Source organism: Eulemur rufifrons, chromosome 9 (genome assembly GCF_041146395.1).
Source record: "Eulemur rufifrons isolate Redbay chromosome 9, OSU_ERuf_1, whole genome shotgun sequence".
Classification (NCBI taxonomy): domain Eukaryota; kingdom Metazoa; phylum Chordata; class Mammalia; order Primates; family Lemuridae; genus Eulemur; species Eulemur rufifrons.
Window position 1 is genome coordinate 33236506 of NC_090991.1, and position 19809 is coordinate 33256314.

At 45.9% G+C, this 19809-nt stretch overlaps 1 protein-coding gene across 3 annotated transcripts in view; it reads right to left on the minus strand.

Annotated features, from left to right (window-relative positions):
• Positions 1-19263, minus strand: part of ACSF2 (acyl-CoA synthetase family member 2) — a 35295-nt gene extending 16032 nt beyond the window's left edge. For all 3 annotated transcript variants that reach the window (XM_069482398.1, XM_069482397.1, XM_069482396.1), the window contains exon 1: positions 19072-19263. In XM_069482398.1, the coding sequence (XP_069338499.1) occupies positions 19072-19199 (128 nt within the window). In that variant the 5' untranslated portion in view covers positions 19200-19263. The remainder of the gene's footprint in view (positions 1-19071) is intronic.
• Positions 19264-19809: the final 546 nt, after the last annotated feature.

Genomic DNA, 19809 nt, shown 5'->3' on the forward strand with positions numbered 1-19809 from the left:
GGCAGCCCTCAGCCTTACGGACTGGAGTCCCAAGTCTGCCCTTTTCTGGGAGGTATCTGCTCCTTCTCAGAGGGCCTGGTGGATGAAGCCTGGTTGCCTAGGGCACTGACTTCAGTAACACACCCACATTGGCTTCTCTTCCCTTCTGCCTCACTCTCTGTATCTCCTCCCTCCCGATTCCTAGGGCCCCTCTCCAAAATCCAAAGGGGAATCCAAGGGCCCCAGGGGAATCCAAATGAAGACACAGGATTTCTCCTTTCTAGGCCTCAGCTTCCCTACCTGTAAAGTCTGGATCAGTGATTATTCTCAAGTGAAAAGGGATGTATCTAAATTATCTGGGCAATCTTTTCAAAGGGTGAGAAGTGAGCCACCTAAGCTAGGTGGTGCCCTCAGGTATGCCGGGCCAGAATCCCAGATTCAAGGGACTCTGAGGTCCTGGCAGCCCCCCACGCCCTGCTAGCCCTGCACTGACAGACCTAAAGAACTGATGAGGTAGCTCCCGGTGGCCACCTCTAGACTTAATCTTGAGGCGTCTGAATCCCTAGACCCAGGTACTGTGACATCTACCGCCCTCTGTACTTTTCGCTTTCAAAAGCCAATAAATTCCCTCCTTAAATTTAAGCCAGTTTGAGTTGGGTTTCTGTTGCTTACAACTGACGAATCCTGAATCTACCTACATTTTCCACGTTCAGTGGATCACCAGTCCCCTTGAGGCCTGGCAGGCCACCTCCCACAGCACAGCACCTGGATTGGGGGCAGCAAAGTGCAAATCTTGGCCACTCTCCTGGTGTCGTTGTCAATAAGGCATTGAAAGGTGGGGGTTCTGCCTCACAACAAGCATCTTCCTAGTCTCCCGATGATCAGAAGTCCTATCTGGTTTGGAACTTAGTTTTCTACTCATTCACCATGGTTTTCAGACCAAACAGTGGCCTTCTGGAAAATCTACTTGGGAAATCAACAGGCTGATTTATAGGCAAAAAAAAAAAAAAAAAAAAAAAAACCCCAGTTCAATTGGCACGTGTGTTATCTTCTTTAACTTTGTGGCAACTCTGATAGGTGGTGTGACAGAGAACCCCAATCGCCCCTTCTTTAATAACACAACCCCTCAGATATTTAGCTGGCCACGCCGCGCGGAATAAAGACCATGTTTCCAAGTTTCCCCAGCAGTTGGTCTGGCCAGTGGTGAGGTTCTGGCCAGTGGGGTTTATTTTTGTTTTGGTTTGGTTTTTTTAAAAATAGAGATAGGGCCTCACTATGTTACCCAGGCTGATCTCAAACTCCTGGCCTCAAGTGATCCTCCCACCTCGGCCTCCCAAAGTGCTGGGATTACAGCCGTGAGCCACCGCTCCTGGCCCCAGTGGGGTTTAAGGAGAGGTGGTGTGTGCATCTTCAGGGAAGAATCCTTAAAGGGAAGGAACTTCTCTTTTTTCTTCCTCTGGCTGGAATGCTGCCTGCGACAGCAAAGGAATGGTAGCATTTTAGACCACATGGTGATCTGGGGCACCACAGAGCAACAGGCCAGAAGGAGCCTGGAGCCTTGATAGCAGGGGGTATGAAACTAGCCACAGACTGACTGTCTCTCAGAAAAAGCAACTCCCATCTCCTTTAAGTCAGTCTCAGTTTGGGTTACTTTGATATACATTAATCCAATTCTAAAAAAATGCAGGTGAGAATTATGAACTCCTGTTCTGCAGGGAAGGAAGCTGAAGTGCAAAGACGTCAGGTGGCCCACGGCTGGTAAACAGAAGCACAGACTGCAGCGCCACCGCCTCAGTGTTACGGCTCTGCCTGCCCACGTCCGCACCCACGTCAGAAAAGAGCGGGCACAGGCACTTCTTTCCGGTTTGGGATTTATCTCCAACCTGATCATCGGAGATGATCTAACCTCAATTTAATTTTTTCCACAATTTTTACCAACCGATCCCAGGAAACCAGGCCTGGGGTAGGGCAGGGTTGAGGTGGAAACAGGTGGCTCCTCCAAGGAGTTAAAAGGATTCTAGAAACTCGTAAAATCAATGCAATTTGCTCATAAATGCAGGAACCACCCATCATTTCAAAAGCCCAAGCACAAACAAATGGATTCTCCTTCCTGCCCACACCCTAAATGCCTGGTGGGTGTGGCAGGGTGGTTGCTCACTTCCTTTTCTATTCTTAAGGAAATTTGGTTTTAAGAAATTATTATTATTATTATTTTAATGTGGGATGGGAAGCTTAAGGAGTTGAAGAAAAACCAGCAGTTCAAGTTGGTCTCAACTCAAAGAACTAAAGTAAATATTAGACTGGGTATCGTAAAATCAAGCCCTCAGGAGCCAGGTAGGACTGAAGCCAGATGGGGGCTGTGATGAGACAAAGCTCAGCCTCACCTAAAGGTGCCCTCAGAGAGCCAGCCCCTGAGAATTCAGGCCTAGATCTCATAAGAGAGGTCAGGAACAAGGAATTTTATCTTATTTGTTTTAGAAGTCTCTTGACTTTTCAGTGTTGGCAACTACTGTGTTCATTGCTTTATCCCCAGTGCTGGGAACATAAGAGGTGCTCCAATGAATGACCAAATGACTGAATTAAAAATAATGCACATAATGACTTGATTAAAAAATAGGTAAAGGACTTGAATAGACATCTTTCCAAAGATGATCTATGAATGGCCAACAAGCAAATGAAATGCAAATTAAAACCACAATGAGGTACCACTGCACACCCACTAAGAAGGCAAAAAAAAAAAAATCAAAAAAACCAAAATAACAAGTGTTGGCAAGCACGTGGAGAGACTGGAATCCTCATACATTACTGGTGGAAATGTAAAATGGTTCAGCCGCTGTACAAAACGGTGTGGTGGTTCTTCAAAAAGTTAAACATAGAATTACCATATGATCCAGCAATTCTGCTCCTAGTATGTACCCCAAAGAACTGAAAAGAGGTGTTCAAAGAAAAACTTGTACATGAATGTTTACAACAGCACTATTCACAATAGCTGAAAGGTGGAAACAACCCAAATGTCCAGTAACAGATGAATGGGTAGACAAATTGTGGCATGTCCATCCATACAATGGAATATATTATTTGGCCATAAAGAGGAATGAAATACTGATACATGCTACAAAATGGATGAACCTTGAAAACAGTATGTTAAGTAAAAGAAGCCAGGAACAAAAGACCATACATTATATGTGTCGTGGAGCTTTGAAATTATTTCCAAAACATACATAGCTTATGTAAAAGTTGTCAGAATCAGAATGGAGTTATGTTGTCAAATCTTGACAAAATGGAGCTGGGGAAGACCATGAAGGGGGGATTCTCACACATGATTGCCCAGTAGCAAGAACTATCACAAACGACTCTGCCAAAACCACAACCTTGCAATAAGGCCACCGTAACCGTACACAAAAAATAGTTCTTGAAGATATTTGCCCAGCAACCACCTGTCCAACATGGACCGTCAGAGCCAAGCATAATTGTATCAAAGCAACGTATATAACCTGCCTCATTTTACCTTTATTTATTTATTTATTTTCAGACAGGGTCTGGCTCTGTCACCCAGGCAGTGGCACAATCATTAATCACTGCAACCTCGAACTCCTAGGCACAAGCGATCCTCCCACTTTGGCCTCTCAAAGTGCTGGGATTACAGTTGTGAGTCACTGTGCCTAGCCAACATTTTATCTTTAGAAACCATTGTCTTCCTCTGCCTCCCTGAATACACACTCATACACACATACACATGAAATTGCCTAATGACACAGTTCTCAGATTGTATCCCCATTGTTAAGCAACGCATGACTGTATATATAAACCCAAGAGTTGGACAGACACTGTGAGACCCTTAGGCTGTGGCAGGGTTCCGCTGCCTGGCCAAGTCTCTGAAGATTGGAAGCTCAAGCTGAGCCAGGACCACACGCCAATAGCCTTTGAGCTAATTTCCACCTCTGGCACTGCCCTCTAGCGTGGAGTAACCTTGGTGTCCTCGGGGCTCTCTGCTGTGTTGGTCAAGCCATATATCTGAGAATCTCTTATCTAAAGATATGTCTCAAACTTCAGTTAGGCTTTACTTTCCACCGAGGCCTGCTTTCATCCTAGTTGAGCAACTAGAGTTTAATAACGAGATAACAAAATTGGAACTCCCTATGTGGTAAAGGTAGCTCCTCTATTAAGTGTATTTCTTATGAGATTGGCTTTCTTGTTCTCTCTCACATTAAACACTGTGAACAAAAATTTTTTAAACACCTCTTTCGATGTCAATAAACCGTGTGATTCATGAAATTACTTTGATCATCTTCTCCTTATTTTTTTTTTAGAGATGGGGGTCTTGCTATGTTGCCCAGGCTAGCCTTGAACTCCTGGGCTCAAGCCTCAGCATCCTGAGTAGTGAGGATTACAGGCGTGTGATGTTGTGCCTGGCTTATCTCCTGTTTTTTAACCATACAAAACAGTATGATTCCATTTCTAATGAAATGTTCAGAATAGGAAATTCTATAGAGACAGAAAGTAGATTTAGTGGTTGCTTAGGGCTGGAAGGGATGGGAGGATAGAGAGGTATGGTGCTTCTCTGTGAAGTGATAAAAATGTTCTAAAATTGACTGTGGTGATGGTTACACATGTCTGTAAATATACTGACCTCTATTGAATGTACACTTAAAAAAGTAATGTGCATAATCCCACTCCTAAGTATATATCCAGTAGAAATCATACATATGCTCAGCAAAAGATAAGTATCAGCATATTTGTGTCATTTCCAATATGGAAACTACCCAAATGCCCATCAACAGTAGAATAGAGGCCAGGCGTGGTGGCTCACGCCTGTAATCCTAGCACTCTGGGAGGCCGAGGTGGGTGGATTGCACAAGTTCAGGAGTTCGAGACCAGCCTGAGCAAGAGTGAGACCCTGTCTCTACTAAGAAATAGAAAGAAATTAACTGGACAACTAAAAATATATAGGAAAAATTAGCTGGGCATGGTGGCACATGCCTGTAGTCCCAGCTACTTGGGAGGCTGAGGCAGGAGGATCACTTGAGTCCAAGAGTTTGAGGTTGCTGTGAGCTAGACTGATGCCACAGTACTCTAGCCCTGGGCAACAGAGCGAGACTCTGTCTCAAAAAAAATAAAACAAAAAAAACCAAACACTAGAATAGATAAATGATGACTTATCATTTGTAATTTTATGTAGTAATGAGAGCAAAGGAACTATGACTACACCCAACAATCCAAATGAATCTCATAAAAATAATGTTACATGAAAGAAGCCAGACAGAAAAAGGTATACTGTCTGATTCCACTTCTATGTACAAAACAGGCAAAATTAATCTACACTGTTAAAGTCAGGAGAGTGGCTAGTGGGTGGGGGCTGATGACCTCGAAGAAGTCACGATCAAGCTCCTGGTTTCTGGTCATGTTCTGTCTCTTGATTTGACTGCTGGTTAAATGGGCATGTTCTCTCTATTAAAAATTCATCCAGCAAGCACTTAAAATATGTATACTTTTCTGAATCTATCATATACATCAATACAAAGTTGTTGTTTTTCTTTAAACCCTTCTAGGGCTTAAGCTAGTGTTAATATAGTCATAATTAATAAACTAAATTTAGCAACAGAATGTAGTATCTATTTAACAGTCTGTCAGAAAAATAAAAGTATCACACAGCACTTCTGTGCAAAATACATACACACATTAACAAATAATGCTGGGCAAGCAGAGAAAACACATCTGTTTGTGATCTCTGTCTTAGAAATAAAAAAAAGATATAATCTCGATTTTGAATGTAGTGGGATTTTCCTTCCTGAGAATTTCAGTAAATAAGAGTTTATATGGTCTCTGTACAGTTCATGACTATTAGCCCTACCAACCTGTTTCATGCATGGATGCAAGTTCTCCAGGTTCAGGAGCACAGAGAAGTTCAGGACATGTTGCTCTCTTAGAGTATGGCTTACTGCATGCAAGGTTCCAGTAAGGTCCAGAAGGCAGCCCCTAGTTGGGACACTGCTCCAGCAGGAAACTAGACCCTACCTGAAACCTACCTGCTTTACAATGTAATTTTCAAGAATGTTTGTAGAGGCTGGGTGCAGTGGCTCACACCTGCAATCCCAGCATTTTGGGAGGCTGAGCTGGGAGGATTGCTCCAGGCCAGGTGTTCAAGAGCAGGGGGTCTCGCTTTGTTGCACAGGCTGGACTTGAACTCCTGGGCTCAAGTGATCCTCTTGCTTCAACCTCCCAAGTAGCTGGGATGAAAGGCGTGAGCCACTATGCCCAGCCGCAGAGACTTTTAATGACAAGACAGGAGTGTAATGATTCTGCTTTATGAAAAAGATAAACACTCTTGGATGGGAAGGCAGAGATGGGCAACTCTACGGGGTACACAAACAGAAGAGAGTAAGGGAACACGGAGTACCTCCTCTGTAATGCTATCACACAGGTTTTCTAGCCAAATTGTCCCAACAACTTTGGGGAGGTAAGTGCTTTTCATCTGTTTTACAAATGGAGAAAACTGAGACAGAAAAGTTAAGCAACTTGTCAAAGATGCTACCAAAAAAGTTGATGGAAACAGTTTCATCATCTGATTGGAAACAGCTTTCCACGAAAACAGACCAAGTAACACTGACACGTGGAACACAATGGTGACCAAATCTGACACAAAGTCACAGAAGATGGAAGATGAATGGCCCTAAGCACAGGAAAAGGTGCCTGTGTCACAAATCAAAGCAAAACAACCACGAGGCATTTATTCTCCAAGACATGAGCAAAGATAAAAATTGATATTATGATGCCTGCAACTTATTTTCAAATGATGGCAAAGGGGTGTGTGTGTGTGTGTGTGTGTGTGTGTGTGTTTGCAGAGAAAGAAAGTGTGGGGGCTGGGAGAGAGACTTAGTCTCTGATCCTTTAGCAGCTGATATTTCAGACTCAATCATTCAAAAATTCATCATGATTATTATGCCGCTGGGCACAAAAAGCTATTCCGAAAATCCCATATGTACATATATTGAAAGTAATTCAACCTGTCTGAGACTATAATAAATGAAAAGTTATTAGAGGAGGAAATATAACCAATCAGTAACCCTCTGCCCAAACCAAAGATTGCTAGAGGAGTCTATATTTAATTTCAAAATTCCACGACAGGTATCCTTGTCAAAGAGTACCCATAGGCAGTACCAGAAAGCAGTTTCAGCTAAATAAGAGTTCATCCTTGTAACCTGGGTCAGTCTGTGTTCTTATTGGCTTCATGCAGTCAGTAGGAGAGGTTATCCCAGGATAAGCTATAGCACTAGATTATAATTCTGTATTCAGTAGTGCCTAAATAAAGCTCCCCCAACTAGAGGTGGTTAATAAAATGGCTACAGAAAGAATGCTGGCAAGGATGCAGAGAAACATACCAGAGTGTAAATTGGTACAAGATTTTTAGAGGACGAGTACAAATCCCATGAAGCCTATGAAATTTATGTTTCATAATCTCCCCCGAAAACTGGCTTCTGTCCACCACCCTAGCGCTGGGAGTTCCCAGAAATTGGAGAGGGGAAGATGGTTGCAAATCAACATATGTGTCGGCATTTCTGACAAATTGCTTAGAGAGATCTCAAAAAAAGAACCTTCACATTTCTAGCAATTTGTAGCAAATTCTACCCTTATTCTAAATGAATCTTTCATTTGCACTAAATTTGTTATTTATAGTTTCACATTCTTTTTCAGAAAGAGTAACCCCCAAATCGTGCAAGCTGCAGAACCTGTAAATCTGGATCCCTTCTGATTTAGTATCTATTTACATTTTGAATATGCATACCTTTTGACCCAGCAATTCTACTTTTAGGAATCTATCCTAAGAAACAAAAAACAAACAGAAAAAAAAACAACAAATGATTAAAGGTATGAATAAGGGCCAGGCCCGGTGGCTCATGCCTGTAATTGTAGCACTCTGGGAGGCCGATGCAGGAGGATGGCTTGAGGTCAGGAGTTCGAGACCAGCCTGAGCAAGAGCGAGACCCCACCTCTATTTAAAAAAAGAAAAAGAAAAAGAAAGGTATGAATAAGGACATTAATTGCTGTTTAGCAAAGAATAGGGGGAAAAAAACTTTATTCCTATGAGTAAGGGGTTAGATAACTAAATTATAGAGCATCTATACAATGGAACACTAAGCCATTAAAAAATGAACATACTCTACATTTAATGATATGGAAAATATCTAATATATTTTAGGTGAAAAAGCATATTTCCAGAACATTGGGAGCTGACGTTTATTGGTGTGTCCTGATGCCAGCTCTCTTCTAAACCCTCTGCATACATGATCTCTTGTGATCTTCATAACTGTTGCTAAGATACACACCCATTTTACAGAGAGGGAATGAGACTCAAAGAAATGCAGCGCTTCACCCAAAGCCCCAGACCCAGAAGCCGCCAAGCTGGGATTCAAAGGACTGTCTGGCTTCCAAGGCCCCGATACAAAATGAATCTTTGTAGAGCCTTATGGTTTATTTTTATTTATTTATTTTTGTTAGGAAAAGCAAAGAGAAGTTTATTAATTTGCCACCAAATGAGGAGGGGAGTGGACGAGTGTCTCAAAGACCAGCATCCTGTCTTTAAGCAGAAAAACAGGGCTTTTTTAAAAGGGGGTTTTCAGCCGGGGCTCGGGTCATTGGTGGTGTCACATATCATGGCTTCGGGCTATTGCTGATTAACTATAACTGGTTGACCTTATCTCCTGTGATCGGGATCCTGTAACCGCTGGACAATTCTGTTCCATCTAGTGTGGTTTAAGATACTTCGCCTCGGTGCTTGTCCTCTGCCTGGAATGTTTTTCCAAGCCTTATGGTTTAAAAAGGACTTCTGCATGTGTCTCTGATTCTCACGTGGTCCAGGACCATTTGTTTTTATGAATGAAGCAGCAAAACGTTCGTTCATTTTCTTCAGGTTCTGACCCTGGTTGGTGGTAAATCTGCACCCCTTTCTAAGCTCATTGCTCTTTCTCCCGCAGCCTGTCCACAGCTTCCCTTGGGGGCCCTCTCAGTGGCACAGGCCCACAGAGAGCCCCTCCTAAGACAGCCCCTTCAGCAGCTGCCCCCACTGGAACTCATGCCTAGCAGAGTTCAAACACACACCGACTCTTCCATGATTTAGTTGTGGTACCTGATTCATCCTCTTCGCTGCCTTCTTATCTCACTGCTCTGTTGTCGTGGTTCCAGCTCACCTCTCCTGGCACCCACCCACAGTGGCTTTGCACCCCACCTGCACAGCCCCTGGCTGGACCAACCTGGAAAGCCTGGGCCCCCTGGCACCAGCCCCGCCCAGTCTGACCTTGCGGACCAGCAGGAGGAACTGGACAGAAAACAAGGGCAAGCTGGCTCAGGGAACTGCAGGTGGAACGGCTGTGGCTTCTGTGACATCCCAGGGCTGGCAACAAAAGTCAGGGGGTGGAGGTGACTGTGGGTGGGCACAAAGGATGACACAGTTCCGACAGGGTTAGGTAGAGGTCACAGGCAGAGCTGGGCGCAGATGGAGGGCTTGCACATGCCTGAGCAAGAGAACAGCTCTGCAATCCAGAGTCTAAGGGGAAAAGCTGTTTGTTTTGTCTCCTGTTACATATTACCTGCTGGGTGGAGGTTACTGGAACTGGGGCCAGAGGTTTACAGGTAGACAGTACCCCTGCCAGGGACTGGAATTGTCTCAGGCCCTGGGCAAGGCCCCTTAATCCTTTCAGAAACCATTGCCGAGGAAGGATCAGCGGACTCACGACCGTGACTTATTGTGAGGGGCACACAGAACTGCAGGAACATCCCCCAAGCTGAGGCTGACCCTTGATTCCGGGGGAGGGTGTCATGCTAGCCACCAGCAAGGTTTCCGGGATGAAATTAAAAGCAATATCCTGTTTTGTTCGAAGTCATAAACTGGCCTGTGCTCCTATCCCTTCAACAGGCATTTGATGTGAGGCTGGCCCATGGGTCCTCAGAGAAGCACACATCATCAACAAGGCTAAAAGGCAAGCAACTGCCTGCGTTTGTAAATTTCACTTTATATATAAGAGACAAAGGGGCTGGGCGAGGTGGCTCACACCTGGAATCCTAGCACTCTGGGAGGCCGAGGCAGGTGGATCGCTTGAGGTCAGGAGTTCGAGACCAGCCTGAGCAAGAGTGAGACCCTGTCTCTACTAAAAATAGAAAGAAATTATCTGGCCAACTAAAAATACATATAGAAAAAATTAGCCAGCCATTGTGGCGCATGCCTGTAGTCCCAACTACTCGGGAGGCTGAGGCAGTAGGATTGCTTAAGCCCAGGAGTTTGAGGTTGCTGTGAACTAGGCTGATGCCACGGCACTCTAGCCTGGGCAACAAAGCGAGACTCTGTCTCAAAAAAAAAAAAAAAAAAAAGAGACAAAGGATTAATATTTAGCCTGTATCTTTTTTTTAAATTCTGTAAATCAATAAGGACAATCTAATACAACAAATGGGCAAAGACTATGAACAGAAGAGTTACAGAAGACATCAACAATAAACATTTCACAAGATGTTCAATCTTGCTGGTAATTGGGGAAATGGAAATTAAAACCACAGCAAGATGCCCTTTCACCCTGACCAGAGTGGCAAACGCTGTAAAGTCCAGTAATACCACGTATTGACAAGGATGTAGGAAAGCGGAGAAACTCGGTTGCTGCTGGTGATCACAGCAGCACAGTCTCTCTCCAGGACAGTATCTAAAAAAAGCTTAAAATGTCCCCTCTTCAGTGCGGCAATCCCACTACTAGAGATACAGTCACCTGACGGGCTATGACACTGCAGGGAAAACAGTAACTTTGATCTAGAGGTCTGAACTAACATCAACTTGAGTAGGTTTCAAAAACACATATTATAGAGTGAAAAAAGAGGGCAATTACACTATTTTTGCCGAAATTATAAAAGCATAATATATATTGTTTATGGATACCAAAACCAGTCAAAACCAAGTGCACTTATTACTCACATGGCATGATTGTACATGCTTTACATGTTTTAACAAATGTAAACTTTAGGCCGGGCCCCCTGGCTCACACCTGCAATCCTAGCACTCTGGGAGGCCAAGGCAGGAGGATTGTTTGAGCTCAGGAGTTTGAGACCAGCCTGAACAAGAGTGAGACCCCATCTCTACTAAAAACAGAAAAAAATTAGCCAGGCGGGGTGGCATGTGCCCGTAGTTCCAGCTACTCGGGAGGCTGAGTCAGGAGGATCGATCACTTGAGCCCAGGAGTTTGAGGTTGCTGTGAGCTGGGCTGATGCCACAGCACTCTAGCCCGGGTGACAGAGCGAGACTCTGTCTCAAAAAAAGCTCAGAAAAAAAAATTTGACAAAGTTCCAAAAGCAAAACTTGAACTTGCTGTGTGCCGAGCTCTATGTTGAATCCACACAAATAAAGTGAAATGTAGACATAGTATTAGATATTATACGTAGGACCTTGATGATCCTAAGGTCCGTCCTAAGAAGGGTGCCTAAAACATTCCCAAGATGGAGCAACTTCCTGACATCGACAGAAAGAGACCCACTGCACCTGTCATGTGGAGGGCCAAGGTTGATACCAACATTTATGCAGTGAGGAAGAGCTTTGATCTGTCCATGAAGTTCACTTGCTATACTCAAAGGAAAGCCTCAGTCCTTCAACACATTTACTCTTAAGTTCTAGCTGATTGGTCCAATGCATCTCCTAGCCATGGCAACTGAAAGGCAGGGTCTCCTCTCCTACCTCCCTTGTACACCACCCCAGATTCACTGTCCCATTCTTCCAGTCCACATGCCATTTATTAAGCTCCTTTTCCTAATTTATTTATTTATTTATTTATTTTGAGACAGAGTCTTGCTTTGTTGCCTGGGCTAGAGTGAGTGCCGTGGTGTCAGCCTAGCTCACAGCAACCTCAAACTCCTGGGCTTAAGCGATCCTACTGCCTCAGCCTCCCAAGTAGCTGGGACTACAGGCATGCGCCACCATGCCCGGCTAGTTTTTTTCTATATATATTTTAGTTGGCCAGATAATTTCTTTTTATTTTTAGTAGAGACGGGGTCCTGCTCTTGCTCAGAGCTAGTCTCGAACTCCTGACCTTGAGCGATCCACCCGCCTCGGCCTCCCAGAGTGCTAGGATTATAGGCATGAGCCACCGCGCCCGGCCCTCCTTTTCCTAATTTGCACGAAGACACTGGGCTAGTGGCTGAACTTCTGGTGGTAGCTGACATGGGGTAGAGATGACGGATGCTTGGGCAGGAGGGAACAACCTTGAATTACTGAGTTTGGACCTGTAATTAATTTATACCAGCTACAATGCATAGCTATTGTTCAAGTAAATGAAGGTGCTGTTGTGACAAATCCAAAAAAGAGCACTAAATGATCGTTTTCTTAATTGATGGCCATTTTAATGCATGGGGGCCATTAAAAGCCCAAGAATAACTATGATGTTTAACAAAGGTGCTTAGCAAAAAAATGAACTTTGACTATGTCTCACATCTTATACATAAAAAATAAAATAAAGTGGATCACAGACTTAAACGTAAAATGTAAAACTAGAAAACATTTACTTCATTAATATTAAAACATTCTTCCCTGTGAAAGACTCTGGTAAGAGGATGAAAAAAAAGCTACAGGGTGGAAAAAAATATTTGCAAATCACATATCTGATAAAGAACTATTACTTAGAATATACAAAGAACTCTGAAGCCAAATACCTATAATCCCAACTGCTTGGGAGGCTGAGACAAGCAGATTGCTCAAACCCAGGAGGTTTTTTTTTTTTTTTTTTTTTACCACTCCCCCAACAAAAGCCCAGGAGTTCAAAGTTCAAATCTAGCTTAGGCAACAACATAGTGAGACCTGAGTTTCAAAAAAAAAAAAAAAAAAAAAAAGAACACTGAAGCATTGAGCTGTGAAGGTTAGTTGACCGCTCAATCCAAAAGCACTCCTTGCCTTTGAGCAAAAGAGGCCAGACACAGAGGAAGGTTGGCGGGGAGGGGTAAAAATTTACCTACTGAGTACAGTGAACTCTGTCCTGGTGTCTGCCACACTGAAAGCTCTGCTTCAGAATTATAGAGCATATTCTTGTAAAAAAACAAAACAAAACAAAACAAAAAAAAAAACAAAAACGTTTGTACCCCCTCAATATTCTGAAATTAAAAAAAAAGAAGCCAGACACAAAAGTTTATCCAGTATATACTCTAGAATTCAAGAGCAGCCAAAATAATCCATGGAGATAAAAATCAGAACAATAGTTGCCTCTGGCTGGGGAAGGCAATTGACTAGAAAGGGGTATAAACGAAATTTCTAGAGCTGTGCAGTCTATATGCTAGCCCTAGTCACATGTGGCTATTGAGCACTTAAAATGTGGCTAGTCTTCCATCCAATTTGGAAGACTTCATGAAAAAAAAAGAATGTAAAATATCTCATTAGCAATTTTTAAAAGATTGATTACATGTTGAGATGATATTTTGGCTACACTGGGCTAAAGAAAATACATCATTAAAATGAATGTCTCCTTTTTACTTTCTAAACATGGCCATTAGGAAGCTCAAAATTACAGAAGTGCCTCACATTATGTTTCTACTGAACAGCATACTATTTTAGAGTGATGAACAAGTTCTATATCTTGGGGTGTTGAGTAATAGGTGTATACATTTGTTAAAATTCATTGTACTACACACTTAAGATCTGTGCGGTTTACTGTCTGTAATTATACTATAAAGACCCATGATCTTTTTACCACCCAACAGAACCTCCCCAAGGTAGTAAACAACCTACGAAGGACACAGACCACAAAGAACTCCTGAGTAGTAAGAGCTACAATAAAGATTTTGAACAAGATTCTCTACATCAGTGGAAGAAGCTTCCATTTTCAGCATCTTGAATGGAACTACTAGCGTGTGTGTGTTTGGGGGTATGTAGAGAAAGCACATAGGAAGTTATAATTTGGGTCTCAGCAAACTCCCTCAAGAAGACAGGGGGTATCCCTGAAAGCCTAAAATACTTAAGGTCAGAAGGCATCTACACTGCAGGTCTTCCCTCGGGATGCTCGTACAGAGCCCCCAAGGGAAGAGTGTCCAGAAGTTTGGGGCTGATTCAGGATACTCGTCCCTTAGTGGGATTACTAAGGTACATTCAAGGCCTAGATCTTAGCTTTCTAGCATCAAAACCCTTGATGTTTTCCATTCACACAGAGAGCTACAGAATCACAGAAAGTCAGGAAGTTAAGAGCTTCATCCTTGGCGTTCATAAAGGATCAAGCCCAAGTGAAATTTCATACAAGTATGAAGGCTGCACACTTCAAACCACAGCCCTATTGGTTTCAGGGATCAGGCTCAAACCCCAGCCTCTTTAGAAATCACAGAATGTCTACAGAAATGTTGAGTGCATCTTGTCTAAGCAGCCTACTTGACAAAGAAACTGAGATGCACAGCAGTTGAGTAAGTTGCCTAAAGTGCCACTGAGTTAGAAGTGGCAGGGTTGGATTTGCTTTCCTGGTATCCAACACCCAAGTCGAGGAACACGTTACATGCACACCACCAAGGTTTACAAAACATGGTTTGTAAGCTAGAAACCCGGTACGTTTAGTTCTGAAGGGAGAGGCACTGGCAGAATTGTTGGCACCCATCATTATCAGGACACTCCCATGGCAAAGATGAAATTACAGCCTGCACGTTGGCTTGTTGAACATATGATCGGCTTTATTCCAATGCTCAGCATAAGCACAGGTCTGTCAACATATCCTGAGCAGCCCCACCTTTGCTTAGGCAGTTCCCCCTGCTGGAACCTTCTCCCTCCTGCTTTCCAGACACAGTTACTAAACTGTGGACGCTAGGGTCACTGCAAGAATGTGCAAAGCCATTGTTATACAAGCACTTTGGTGAAACAGCTCACCACTGCAAGGAGCTAAACTTGTCCTTGATGTCAGGGCTGTGTTGGCCGGGTGTGGTGGCTCACACCTGTAATCCTAGCACTCTGGGAGGCTGAGGTGGGAGGATCCCTTGAGCACAGGAGTTTGAGATCAGCCTGAGCAAGATCGAGACTCTGTCTCTGCTAAAAATAGGAAAAATTAGCTGGGTGTGGTGGCATGTGCCTGTGGTCCCAGCTACTAGGGAGACTAAGACAGGAGGATCACTTGTGCTCAGGAGTTTGAGGTTGCTGCGAGCTAGGCTGATGCCACGGCACTCTAGCCTGGGGAACAGAGTGAGATTCTGTCCAAAAAAAGAAAAGGCAGTGTTAAGCATTTTCTTATGTAACCTCACTTAATCCTCACAAGAATACTACCTGTACATGAAAAAGGTCAAGTTCAACTTAAGTCAAACACAACTCAGCTAGAAAGTGGTTCATTTGAATCCAGATCTGTCTGGCTCCAACGTTTCCATCTGTAGATTAAATAAGTAAAATAATGTGAGGGACATTAGGTGGGCTTCAGACTGACTCAGGGTTCAGGGTGATTCAAGCACCAGTGACATTTCACAAAACTATGAAGGCTACACACATCACACTGCAGCCCTATCACTCCAAGGATCAGGCTGAAATCTCATCCTCTTCAGGAAGTCTTCCCTTCCATTCCTACCTCCCAGAGTCTTCCGGCTTTGACTGATATCCTTAATGGTATTGTACACTTTCTGCCTTGAATCAGTGTGTCAATGGCCTGACCGTGTAGGCCCAGTGAAAACAAGCTCATTCATCTTTATAGCCTCTGCTACACCCTCCACAGTAAACTGCAACCTACTGCGTGCAACGTAGGGGAGGGTAACTAAAACAGATGTGTATGTATCCTTCCTTGCTTGCAATAGCCAAGTTCATAGTTTGTTTATTTATTTATTTATTTGTTTTGAGACGGAGTCTTGCTCTGTCACCTGGGCTAGAGTGCCGTGGCATCAGCTTAGCTCACAGCAACCTCAAACTCCTGGGCTCAAGGGATCCTCCTGCCTCAGCCTCCCGAGTAGCTGGGACTACAGACATGCACCACCACGCCCGGCTAATTTTTCTATGTTTAGTAAAGACCGGGTCTCACTCTTGCTCAGGCTGGTCTCAAACTCCTGACCTCAAGTGATACTCCCGCCTCAGCCTCCCGGAGTGCTAGGATTACAGGAGTGAGCCACCCGCCCGGCCAGACACAGCATTTTATAGTTAAGTTCTAGATCTTCACAAAAGAGAAAATAGCTCAGAGCAGCCTGAGCTTTGTGAGGTATGCAAAATTTATCAGGCCCAGAGAGGTGAGAGTAAAAGTTTTAGATACGTTGCCCCACCCCACCACCATGCCCGGGAGCAACTGTTTAAAGGAATTTTGCTCCTAACTGAAGGCCTCACCCACAATCTTCCCCTTCCAGGACTTTGTGATATAAAGAACAATGTATAGCCAATTGATAGCTCATGTTATTTTAATGTAAATTCTTGGTAAACCACCTAGGACCTACCTCTACTTTTCCTTTAAAAACTCACTTACAACTGCTGTTAATGGGAGCATTTAACTTGAACCTATGCTCCCTGGTTGCAGTCCTCAAACTTGGCCCAAATAACCTCTCCACTTATGTTAATTTTGCCTAAGTTTTTTTCCTTTAGGTTGAGAGTTCCCCATGATTATACCCTTGGAGGGTGGCCCCCATGAAGCCCACTTACCCCTCCATACCCACCACCACGTGAGTGGATCCCCATCCCTGAGCAGCACCCCCCATTTTAGGAGGCTTAAGCCACCATTCTCTCTGCCTTCCCAGCTCTGAGTGTTCCCAACAACCCCATGCAGCTGTGCCATAGGCAGCCCCAAGACAGCTTTAGGGGGTGTCTGGAGGAAGCCTGCTCATCCCACATGTCTCTGAATTCTTCCCTGGAGGCTCAGCTGAAGCCCTAGAGTAGCCCATCCACCTTCCTTGGGGAAGGAGGTGCGCGGACAAGGCGAAGGAGTGGGTGGTGAGAAGCTATGGAAAGCAATGGACAGCTTCTTCTTTCCCTCCAGGGAAAAGGCTCTGGACAGCCCTGCCTTGGATGCACAAGGTGGATGTCCAGCAGATCCAAGGACTGGACTTGTGTTCAGGCAGAAGCCACCATCTTGGCAACTGCAGCTGGCCAGGAGAAAGAATCAGGTTCATGAAAGAGGCCACTGAGAAGGGGGTCCTCTCATACTTTCAAATCAGTCCTAATTCCCACCCAGACACCATTTGAAGGTCTTCAGGGACCAGGCCTGCCTCTATGGAAAGGCTGAGGTGAAGAATAACCTTGTGTTCATCAGCCCAACAACGCAGCAAGTAGGTAATATTAGGAACAAACTAACCAGGCTCAGAGGTTAGGTAATAACCAGCAGGCGGAGGAGCCATGGCTGTCACCCAGATAGGTCTGGCTTCAAAGTCCTTGCTCTTCCCTACCGGGCAAAAGCAGGAATCTAATGAGTAACAGGTCTGGGTGCTGGGCAGCAGCCAAGCAGGCTGCGGGTGACCAGATCAGAAAAAGCAGAGGATAGAAGTGCAGGAGCATTCTTCACCCCAGCACTTGGAACACCGAATCATGATCCCCTCGATTTATCTTTTCCCTCCCACCGGACTGCAAGTTTCCAGAAGGCGGAGGACTGAGTACTCTGGCTTCTGTATCCACAGCACCCACTAGGTGCATGACACAGCATCTGTTCTGAGCAATGCTTGCTGCATGTTTGAACCCTGTTTTTCTGATGGGGAAAGTTGGACAGAAGCCTAGCAAAAGCACCACCGTCAGATGATAAGGATGCGAGATCAGAGAGTGGAAGGGAAGGGGAGCGGTTAGGCCAAGTGCTTAGGAAATCATCTCTCTGGATAAATAGGTCTCTTTCTGATACAGACACAGAATTTCTCTGAGGCCTTGTGGGCCCCCCTCCCCCACCCAAAGGTCCCAGGCCTGTAACAAGTAAGTGACTTGTTTTGTTCATATATAAAAAAGTCAAAGGTCAGAAATGTAGCCATATGGCCTGACTTAGCTTTATAATATGTGTACGCTTTGGGAAGTAACTTTCCTTAGAGTCCTCCCAGCCTGAGGGGGCACCCAGGAGTCCAGAGGAGGGGCTTGGAGGCTGGGGTTGGGGGGAGAGCTGAACTTGCCTAGGGAGGCACCAGGAAGTAGCGAGTGACAGAGCTGGAAGAGGACTGGCCAGACTTTTCTCAGGAAATTGGGCAGAGTGATGTTAAAGCATTGCATATTTTCTAGCTTTCAGGAACCAGCAAGATCAAAAGGTGTGATCTTGGCATTCTAGCCAAAAAAGAATTGGCAGCTCCTTCTAGAGACACAGCCCTGTTCAGGTTTTTTCTCCCTTTTCTGTGCCCAGGCCCACACCCCATCTGAAGTCAAGAACACTGTCCTGACCACAGTGTTAGAACCTGACCTGGCTGGGGGCATGGCAGGCTCAGCCGCTCCCTGCCCTCCGCCTGCCCGCGGAAGCTAACACACGCGACAACATGAGTGGGAGCCAGCTCTGCGCAAGCAAGCACACACTTCACATTTGCAATCTCACGGGGTCCTCCCCAGGCCTGGGGGACACCAGGAAAGCAGCTTTACTTACTGTGCTGCTACAGAGGCAGCAAAGCTCCTGGAAGCTAGCACCCCTCTGCCTGCCAGCCTCCATTCCACCCCTTGCAATGAAGACAGAAGCAAACGGGCCCAAGAGTAGGCAGCAAGGCGCGAAAGCAGTGCTTGTCAGTAGCTGATGACAGAGGGGAGACTGCTAAGTTTAGTGGCCTGGCTTGGGGAGACTGGAGTTTACCCTCGAAAGGGTTCCAGCTCAGAGGCAGGGACCTGGGGGCAGAGCCCAGGCCTTGGCCCTTGTGCCTCCCTGTCAGGATGGACACTCCTGGCCCTCTGTGTGTGTGCCCATAAGGGAAGAAGAATTTAGAGTCCTGGACCAGAACTCAGAGTCAGCACAGGGTCGCCGCAGCCACCAGTCAAAACCCCCATCCACACAGGCCAGGCGAGCTTTTCCTGTTGCCTAGGTGCTAGGGGGCGGGAGGGGTGGGGGTGGGGGTGCGGGTACCTACTCCCCACTGCGCGCCACACAAAGATGGGGCAGCCGCGAGCCTTCTTGGGTGGGTCCCCAGGGAAGCTCTGCAGGACCCCCAAGATTCTCTCCGGAGGGACGTCCCGCCCCCTCTCTTCCCGGGCCCCTGTACCTGAGCGGGCGGACACTCTGCAACTTCGCTTCCTGCCAAGTCCGAAAGAGGGCGGCCCGGGCCCCCAGCACCCCCCGGCTCGCGGCGCACAGCCTCCCCAGGCGAAGCATCCCGACGTAGACAGCCATGGCTCGCTTTGCCCTGCGTCCCGGCCGGAGTAAACTTTTAAAGTGAGCCGAGGCGGGGCGAGCGCAGAGCGGGCGGAGAGGCGGGGAGGGTAGCCTGTGCGGAGGACTTGGTCCTGGAGGGGCGGGGCGAGGCGCGGAGGTGGCGACTCTGCACCAGGGCCACCTTCCCCTCGGACCCGAGGCCTTTCCTCTCCCACCCTCGAAGAATTGCCCTGGTTTCCTTCTGGATCCAAAGGCCCGGGCTGCAGGTCTCCCTCCCAACCCTCAGGGGCCTGGACGTTGAGGGCGCAAAAGTTTGTTGATTTCACAGAGGGAGAGCCAGCGGCGTCTTGCGAGGCCAGATGGCAAGGCCGAGACCTGTCCATGCCCTGCTGGGTTTAGCGCGTGGGTCACGTGCTATCCCCTCCTCCCCCGAGCTGTGAGCCAGAGGCCAAAGGGGCCCCTGAGGCATGCCAGCTGGAGCAGAGGGCCCGCAGGGGGTGGGGAGGCAGATGGGACAAAGGATGCCGCAGGTGAGCCCCCTCTGGGTCCTCTGGCACAGAGTCCGGGGCAGAGTCCGGCTGAGGCCGGATGTCAACTTCAGAAGGGACGCTGATTGGTAATCCCATCT